The sequence below is a fragment of the Venturia canescens genome, chromosome 2 (genome assembly GCF_019457755.1).
Source record: "Venturia canescens isolate UGA chromosome 2, ASM1945775v1, whole genome shotgun sequence".
NCBI classification, from domain to species: domain Eukaryota; kingdom Metazoa; phylum Arthropoda; class Insecta; order Hymenoptera; family Ichneumonidae; genus Venturia; species Venturia canescens.
This window is the reverse complement of record NC_057422.1, coordinates 11,729,180-11,739,070: the sequence shown is the minus strand read 5'-3', so window position 1 is coordinate 11,739,070 and position 9,891 is coordinate 11,729,180. Positions and strand designations below refer to the sequence as shown.

General features: G+C 40.2%; 1 protein-coding gene across 2 annotated transcripts; it reads left to right on the top strand.

Annotated features, from left to right (window-relative positions):
- Positions 1-1,253: 1,253 nt before the first annotated feature.
- Positions 1,254-8,095, top strand: LOC122406484 (alpha-tocopherol transfer protein-like). 2 transcript variants are annotated; one of them, XM_043411955.1, is made up of 7 exons: positions 1,254-1,535; positions 3,091-3,264; positions 3,750-3,909; positions 5,296-5,476; positions 6,130-6,315; positions 6,938-7,043; positions 7,231-8,095. In XM_043411955.1, exons 2-7 carry the CDS (start codon positions 3,126-3,128, stop codon positions 7,389-7,391), a joined length of 933 nt encoding a protein of 310 aa, XP_043267890.1. In that variant the 5' UTR covers positions 1,254-1,535; positions 3,091-3,125; the 3' UTR covers positions 7,392-8,095. The 2 variants fall into 2 exon arrangements, with proteins under 2 accessions (XP_043267890.1, XP_043267889.1); XM_043411954.1 differs by having other exon boundaries at positions 1,255-1,448.
- The last annotated feature ends 1,796 nt before the right edge of the window (positions 8,096-9,891 follow it).

Sequence of the window (9,891 nt, the reverse complement as noted above, 5' to 3'; positions counted from 1 at the left end):
GCAAAAGAGAACTCGGCTGGGTATTTTTTTTCAAAATTATTAGTATTCTAACTTTTGTAATGGTTTTTTCTGACTGAAGGGAATATAAACTTTGCCTGAGCAAATGCACTAACGAAAAAAATTAAAGAGTCAAAAAAAATTTTCCTGATTTTTAGAGACGTTTCAGAATGCTGTATCGCAAGCAAATCGAAGCTGAAGAAACAAGCTATCCGATCCGTACCATGGCTTAGTTGAAAACAAAAATTCCAAGCCCGTGGACTTGAAAAAAAAGCATAAAAATTGTCCATTTTTTTTGTCACACTTCTTCTCGAAATTGCGCAGAACGAGTAGCTCCACGTCATTTATTACGACAAGATCTTTAAACTAGAAACATTAAGCTTTAAAATCCTTTTTTTTAAATCTCGATACGACCATTTTTCACTGCGATACAGCATTCTGAAAAATCACTAAAAATTATGAAAATTTTCTGACCCTTTTATTTTTTCGTTAATCTAAAATATCTAAATGAAGTCGAAGTTGCGGTAAATGATAAACAATGTAGCTTTCGATGCTTCAGCAAATTGTCATTCAACAACAAAAAACTGGCGGTGCTTCCATTTTTCCTCTTACAAAATCATATTTAATTACGAAGCAATTATTTATTCCGCGTGGCCCATCGAGGTTTCATGCAAATGTGGGTGTTTGCGAATGTTGCAATTGAAAGTAATAATATATTTAACATACAACATAAGTGCGTGTATATGTTTAAACGCACCCGTAAATGATATCTGACAGGTGAAACCGTTCTCGGCGGATCTCGGCTGCATTTCACCTCCTGGTGGGGAAATATAGCGAATGGTTGAAATCGCAGTTTGTCTTGTTGCTGCATGACCACTTCCAATCCAGAGACTGGAAAGATACAGTTGGACTCCCCTTATTTTTTATTTTTTCTGTCTCCATATTTCTCGAAAATTCTTTTGTGTCCCATCCATTTTCGAATCGTTTCGCGCGTTTATTTTTCAAACAATTAACTCAAAGTAGCTACGCTTTGCCGAGAAAGTGAGATTCGCAGGTGACGAACGACGCTCCTCTCGAGCCTGTAAATGCTCGGGGCTCAAACTGTATGGAAGGCGAGCCGGCAAGCCCCCTCTTTCAAATTTTTAAACGGAAGATTCCAAAACCTTCGGGAAAGAGTCCGCGGTAATTAATACGAGGGTGGGGGTCAGGGGATCAGGATTGAGTGGGGTTGGGTTGAGTGGAGTGCGACTGTAATGACCAAACGCACAAACGCTGAAAGTAGTGTCTTGATCGACATCGACGAGCGCCGAGTCTCGGGCACCAATTTGTGACAGTCTTCCGCGCGTCTATGTCTTCGCCCTGGATCATATTTGTTATTTTTTATTGTTTGAACCAGTGATTTTGGATTCGTGAAGTTTGGAACGACGAAGTTTCGGGATTTCCGAAGATACGTGAGTCGTGTCAGCCTTTTTCTTTTCGTTTCTCTCTCTCGATACTATTTTCGCCGTCCAAATATCGGGGGCGATTGCTCTTCCAAGGTAAATTTGTATACTTTATCTGGAGAAGTTGCATAACATTAAATGAACGATGAACCGTGGCACGATGAATGATCTTACTCCACTCACAACCAGTTTTTTCTCGAGACACGGAAATCAGGTAGCAAAATTGCTCAGCGAAAGGATCGTGTCGAGTACTATAATCTCGCTCCACGCGTAATACGTCGAACTCTGTGATACATTTTTCACGATATTTATCGGTAAAAGGCGCGCAAATCGTCGAAATAATCACACGTTTCAACGCAGCTCTTAAGCACTCTGGCTGTTCGAAGTCTTTCTCTCGCGATCAACTCGTAATTCGAACTTCCCAGAGGAAAATTGTTACGAATTTTCGTGGCCTCTTATGCGTTCGACATTCCATCGGATGAGAAAAGTTCAATGAATCGGCATCAAAAGTTTGATCGCGTATGCTCTCAAATTCCGGGTTTTCAGGCTTTCCTTATTGGACTATTTTCTTTTATGTGGCCATTGGGAAAAGCGAGGATCGATCGACTAAACGATCGATCGGTACTTTCCGTTCGAAAAAATCGCAATTGCCCATTATCACGAAATTGGGCGTTTCTCAATACGTGGGGACTGCTGGCTTTCTAATCGAAAGACAGAAACGTTGTGGAATTACGTTGAATTGCAGCGGTCCCGGCTCTCGAATTTTCATTCTGCGTGAAAGGGCTTCGGATTCTCGAACGAAAAGGGTGCTTTTGGAGCCTAGTCACGAACTCTCTTATCGCCGAGTTGTATGGATGAAACTCTTTCAACTTTAGAGAAACAATGGCAAAAAATTGCTCCCGCATAGTGAAACGGACAAAAATGTGAATGAAATTGTAAAATTTCGATAAATTTTGATTTCGTTGTTTAGAAAATTTTGAATGAAATTATAGAAAAAAAGGTGTGAAACGAAGCAAAATATTGTCTGGGCCGATGTTAGATCAAGTGAGAACCGAATGATTTTTTCAACCTTTGCAAATCGAGAAGAGAATCAGTATGTTGAATTTTCCACATTCACGCAGTTTTCGAAGTCGTTACATAAACTAAATGAACTATTTAAATGTGACTGAGAGGTCTGAAAAGATTATTCGGAGGATGTTTGCATAGCGCAAAACCATCGAATCATTAGCTCTAAAATGTTGCTAAATATCCGTCAGCGATAACGAGTCTCCATCGAAAAAAGCGATGCTCGCAAATAATGCAATGGGTCAATATTTGAGCCGTGAACGAGTGTTTGCGTGCGCTCGCAATTTTCAGGCTCTCGGATGAAGGCAAACTTGGCAGGGAAAGGGAAAAGAGTAAATTGAAAAAGTGGAGATAAGATTTGCGATTTCTTTAAGTTCAATAGTTGCTGGGAGAAAATTTGCTAAAAATTGCACTGCGGATGAAGAGCTCATGGCAAAATGGAGGTCCAGTTGCTCGTTTTTAGTGTAAAAGAGCAAGAAAATTTTGTTACTTTCATTGAACGAATTGCGTCTATTTCTGGATTTTTTTATTCGTTATATTTTTTCACACATCGCTCCGACCGCTTTTTCTTCTGTTTTTGTTCAAGTATAACAACATTTATCGAAGAAAATAAACGAAGAAATGACTCTGCTGCCACCGACGTTGAAGCAACAGATGAGAATCGACGAGGAGTTGCCACCGAATCCGGAAATGAGGAAACGAGACATTCAAGCACTACGCGAATGGATGGCGAAACAGCCTCATTTACCCAAGCACATGGGTGAGTAATGAAAATAATAAAATCAATAATTCAAATAAGAAAATTCAAAAAATAAAATAATAGTGACATAAAATTTTAAATAATTATGCGTAAAGCGCTTATTTGATCTGTAATAGCAAATAAACTCGTTAAAAAATGTTGTACGACATTTGAAAGTCCGAATTTATTGAGCACACAGAACCAGTGAAAAATGCTGTCGGTCGAAGTGCCGAGTGTTTAATGAACTTTAAATCTATTACGCACCCTTCAGAGATCGTTTAATGCGCAAAAATCTAGTGATGTACAACAGAGTACAGGCCGAGCACCGGCCAAACCTGAATCAAGACCATCCGAAGTATCTCCACAGACACGCCCTCTCACAAAATCTCATTCGATCGTTTTTTTCCACCTTGAGAGCTCAATTTTTGACGAAAAAAACGCTGAACATAATTGCACACCTTTTTCCGCATGAGCATACTTACGATTGATTGCTCAATCATTTACAGACGACGGAAGATTGGAGAAGTTTCTGTTCGGCTGTAAAAACAGCGTGGAAAGATGCAAACAAGTGTTGGAAAGATACTTCAGTGCGCGATCAGCTCTGCCCGAATTTTTTGCGAATCGAGATCCACTTTTACCGGACATACAAACCTGCTGCGAATCGATGTAAGCCTCAACAAATGAATATGCCCGTTTTTATTCCAAGATAAGTGTCCGATCGCGCGACAAAACTTTCACATTTTTATGATTTATGATCGAACCCGACATTAACGATCACGCAGCCAGCTCATAAACATCGAGGCTCTCTTTTTTCAACATTTTTTCAATGAGATTGAGGCATGCATTATTCTTGACACTAAAAAGTAGCGAGCTTTGTTCTCGGTTGCGAAACTTTATGAAAATTGGACTCTCATTACCATGGAGCCGCTCCAACGGACTGTTTTCCACGAATCTTTTTCATTCGATGAATATAATCATTGGATTTCAACCTTCAAAGAGGTTGAAAAGCTGCTTTATCAATTTATGATAATCTTAAAATTGGAAGATTCTGTTGAAAGAGTTGCTCAATGGTCGATATAAGTTCAGAGGAGAAACGCGTTAAGGGCCCCGCGTAGGCAGCCGCATTTCTTGAGATTTTTTCGCAATTTTTTTGCGACGAGGAAAAAAATATATAGATTTTTGAAATTTGAAGGGTTTATTGATTGGTATTTCCACTCCGGAAGATTGGTTTGGCTGAGATCAAAAAATCAAGGAGTGTTTTGATTTGGAAAGCAGTGGCTATGGCCTGAACTAAAATCACACAGAAATGTGAAAAATTAAAGGATTTTCGCCCTTCGGAACACAAAATTCCAATTTAAAAAAATGTTTCGAAGCCCGAAAATCCTTCAATTTTTAATATTTCTGTGTGATTCTGGTTCAGGCGATAGTCACTGTTTTCCAAATCAAAACGTTCTTCGGTTTTTTGATCCCAGATTAACCGATCCCTCAGAATCGTGCGGAAATCATGGAAAAACCTACGAGTTGCTGTGAAATAGTTTTACACCGAATCTACCAGTTAAAAATTCTATCATGGAGTTGAAATACCAATAAATAAACTCTCCAAATTAAAAAAGTTTATGTCTTGTTTTCTCACCGCAAAAAAACCGCGAGAAAAACCCAAAAAATCCGGCTGTCAGGCGGGATGACCCCCTTAATATCATCCGATTGAAGGCAAAGTTCGAAACGATTAATTACCGATGGAAGTAGGACTCGCTGGAATCCGCTTTTGCAAAATTTTGCCAAACCTGTTGTGACGCAGCGACGCTTTTCGTTAATGTTGGATCGTCTTATTTCGTGCAGCAAATTCTGGGCGATTCGCGGTCGTACCCACGTGTCGAATGATTTCTGCAAAGTTCCGCGCAATCGGTAGAAACGAATATTTGATTGGTGGGAATTCCAACGCTGTCAAAATCCACGAAATGAAATTCTGGAAAATCCCAGTTTTGGCAATCCCACGAAAGGGATAAATAACGAGGAACCAAAACATTTCTATGACCTCTCATGCTTTTTTAGACAGTACTTCGTGCTACCATCTCTGACTGAGGAAGGCAATCGGGTCACGGTATTCAGACTCGTTGACAAGACAGTTGACAAGTTTTCTGTTCAGGCCATAACCAGACGCATGTTGATGGTAATGGACACGAGACTTGTCGAGGAAGCAGGATTGTCGAACGTAATGATCATCGATCTCCAGGTGAACAAGATTTTTCATCCAGACATCCAACAACAATTATTATCGTTATCTGAGATCGCGATATGATTTTTTCCAATGATTCGAAAATCGTTCCAGCATCGCCTCGAAACGTGTACCATCGATCGGTTTATATTTCATCGAATTTTCTTCGAATAGCAGTAACAAGTCCGGGAATCGAGAACCCGAAAATAGACAGTTAAGGGGTCTACCCTAATCAGAATAACCAAAAAATCGATTTTTTTTGCATTTTTCGAAAGTATACAGACCGAGTGCGATACTGAGTTTTTTGGATCTGTCTTCTCATCCATTTTTCTTTACGAAAACTGAGTAAAATGAATATAAAAAAAAATTTTGTGTATTTTGAGAGTGCATTTTTCAGGCCTGACACTTTTTATGTCCATATTTATAATTTATACCGCTCAAAAAATTAATTAGGGCAGACTCCTCAACGAAATTTCGTGCAGGATAAAATGTGGAGAAAAAACATTGAAAATAATTTTCAAACTAATATTGATTAAAAAAGAGCAAACAATGACAATAATTTGGTGAAGTTTTCATTAACGAATGGATGGGCAAATGGGGAATGTTGAAATTGTATATAATTCAATCCGATATGGAATCAAATTTCATCATCTTTTCGTCTTGAATTTCAGGGTTTCACAGCAGCACATTTTGCTAAATGTAGCCCGACCCAATCCTTCGTACGACGGGCCATGCTGGCAACACAAGACAGCATGCCAATGCGTTTGTATCGCGTTCACTATATTCACGTGCCACCTTTCATCAACAACGTTCTCAATGTATTTTATCCTCTTTTGAAGGAGAAATTGATACAGAAGGTTCGTTGCATTCTCCAATAATAATTAATTGTTTCTTTTGAACACAAAGTCCGTTCCAATCCAAGGTGACCCACATTCAACTCTTACGCATGTTCGCATGCAAAAAAAAGTTTCGAATCATCCAAATATTGTTAACGGGGACTCGCCATAATTGCTTTCGCCTGGGGGAACCAAGCTCAAAATGCTTTCAGCAACCCAAAAGTCCTTTATTCAGTGACGCTTCGTAGCGGAAGGTCCCGACAATAATTTATTATTTTTCTCACCTCCGAGTTTCGTCGCGTTGGCCTACATTTCGTTTTATAGAGCCACAAGCCTAGTTTCTCGGAAATTGAATAATTAGTCAGCATTTTCGGGCATTTTTTACCAACGAATATCCTTTACGGGGAATATGCTCGTCTGGAAACGTGATAAGATTTCTTTCCGTCTAAAGCTAATGCAAAATTGTGAAAAAGCGTTTGGATAATCCTGTCGAGAGGATTAGGAATGAAAGAAATCAGAATTGATAAGAAAGTGCAAAAGTGAGCTGACTCGTGTGTCTCCGCATGCAGTAAGATTCGCATATGATTTAGGATAAATGGACTAAAAGAATGAAAAAATGTGTGACTTTCACTTCACAATGCAGTTTAGATTACACACTGGTGGAGGCGAGGAATTACATGCTTACATGGACAAGGACATTTTGCCGAAGGAGTGGGGCGGCAAGGCTGGCACGTTCGAAGAACTCAACGGTGAGTGTCCGCTTTGACATTTTTATTAAAAATGTTTTCCCCGTTGGAATAACCAAAACGAAGGTGGCTCAAGGAGTTGAGTAAAAGATCCTCGTCGTTGAATAACAGCGCTGCGATCATTAAATAGAACGGGACGGTTTTAAACGATTGCATAATTTCATCGAATTTATTTGTCGAATAATCGCAGACGCATGGAAGAAAAAAATCGAGAAGAATCGCGATTGGTATCTTCGCGAGGAGAAGCTGAGTCGGACCGACGAGAAAGTGCGACTGCCAACTTCGGCTTCGGCTCTGGCAAAAGAGCTCAGCGGGCTGCAAGGATCGTTTCGTAAGCTCAATATCGATTAGATGTATTGAGCGAAAAACGTACTGGCCGAAAAAAAAGTTATGTAATTATATTGTAAGAGCTGCAGAGCTCGAGTTGCACATGTGGTTGGGCTCAAATCTCATTAAGCACGTGGTTACGCAAGCCAATCGTAATCCTGTAAAAAATAGTACTCAAGTCCTTTTTTATCTTGTGTCTATAAGTATATTTCAAGCGTATATGCCGCCTCTGTGTATCCACGAGTCGTTTTTTATTAAAGCCAGAACTCGGGAGGTATCGAGATTTTTACCGAATGAGTTCTCCTCGAGACGGTCTACCATCTGACGAGGAAATCTCGAACCACGCAAACGTTCTCAACGAGAGCACGTGCTTCGATCGATTACTCCGATACCCATTTTTTAATTACACGAAACAGCGTTTATTAACGTTTATTCAGTAGCCAAAAACACGGGGGGGTCAGTGACCAAGAGTCGCATTGAAAATTCAAGCTACCATCGAGTGAATGAAGTTCTGGCAACGCTTTTGACATTAGACTAATTAATTTAAACTTCAATTAGGAATATATATAAACTGAAATTATTACCTGGGTTGCAGGACGAGAACAACAAAACGAACGTGTACGATTAGATTTCGATATTAAATAAAAATGAAATTTTTATTTCTTACGATAACTTACGATAACTCGAGATCAATAAAAGGACAAAACGATTGGGTGGTGAATCGAAAACTTGTGTACCAACATTAAGTGACGGGCAAAGGGGCTTATGAGGGAGGTTTGCCTGACGGTGGCTTCGTTTGGATCCAATAACTCGATGCATCGACAAAGAGGATGAGAAATAAAGCCAACGCAGAGAGAGAGGGGGGGGGGGGAAATAAGGGTTGCTCTGGTGCACACGCACGCACACAGTTGCCATTGCTGCTGCTGCCCTACCGCACTATACCTGGCAGGCTGGATTGATTTTTCGTTCGCCGACGTCACGCTGAACTTAGCATGCGCGAGCTGCGTCGAGGATGTGCAAGCATCAAACCGATGGCCCTAAATCTTCCTCAAAATAGATTTTATCATTTTTTTATTCGACGACCACAAGCAACGAGACAATGCCCACGAATCTTCAACGTCTCATCATTAGTCGGATTGTACAAAAACGTTTTCCAATCACGGTGCTTCTCATTTTTAATACTTATTAAATCAACGAGGAATTCGACCATGATATTCTGGAAAAAATAATGGGATTCGAAGGAGAAAAAACTATCGATTGTGATTCGAATGATGATAAAAAAAATGGATAAAAGTCTGCACATTTTGAACAGAAGGTTTTTGCAGCTTTGTCAAAAGTTTGTTACAATCGAATGGATTTAATTTTCTTTCAGCTCCTCATTCGTGGCACGACTATAATTTTTTTCTGTTCCATTTATATTGCAGTATAGAAAACTTCACATTTTTTCCGTCCGAAATGTTTCTTGGCTGAACCAGCAGGAACGGAGCGTCGTGGAAAAATGTAGCCGGAAATTGGAGTAAATATTGTTAGCTTGTATAAAAATCTCAACGGGGTCATAATGATAGATTCCGTTTGTCAAATCCGACTGACTTTGGCTCATCTCCATTCAGCCTTTCCCAACCCTGTCAGACTTCCGGTCAACACTTGAAGAACTTCCAATTCGCACGGAGAGTCCCTTTCCGCAGAAAATTCCGCAAGTGCATTGCGCATTCGGAGACTTCGGAGTGCACTGTAGGAAATGCTCTCGGGGACAATGGAGGTCAACAAACGGAAAAATTGAACATGCAGAGTTCGCTCCTGATGATCATTTTCCTTTCATTAAAACTTTTGCTAAAACTTTGTTTCACATTTCCGTCAACTAGATTCCGGGAAAAATGCTCGTTCGAACTCGGAATCATTTTCTGCTTGCCCAAACGTCAGTGCGGCCGTGAAATTCTCCGAGATAAGAAAAAGTGAAAATGCATCTCGTATTCATAGCGGTTCAAATTGTCCTCCCCCCCCCCCCCCCCCAATGATCAATTTTAGCTCTCCGAGTTGCTGTCCCGAAATAATTGGCCCTAAAAGCGACGATGGATATTCATGAACTCATGACCTACAAAAGCCCTCTCGTTGGAATTGCTAATGAAAAAAGTCGTGTTCGACGGTGAAAAAATGTTGAACGATTTAATAAATTTGTAATGAGAATTGTTCAATCAACTCGAGTATTTTAAATTGAAATTTTGTTCTCAGAGTAAACGCGACATGCCAGGCAGTACCTGCTTCAGGATTGCCTCTAATCTCCTTCCCCCCGCTCAAACGTTGAATGACTATTTTGATTTTTTCGAGCCCATTGGAAAAGTGAGATTTCGTTGAGGCGACAGATATGAGAATGAGTGGGAAAGAAAACGCGGAACGAGAAATCTCGTCGGATATTTCGGAGAGGCAAAAGCGAGGGTACTTTTGGCATGAAAATTTGTATTTTGGCGGTGGAGGAACGTCCGCTGGTGGTACGTGGTTGGGGGTGTTGGAACGGCTGGTTGCGGGG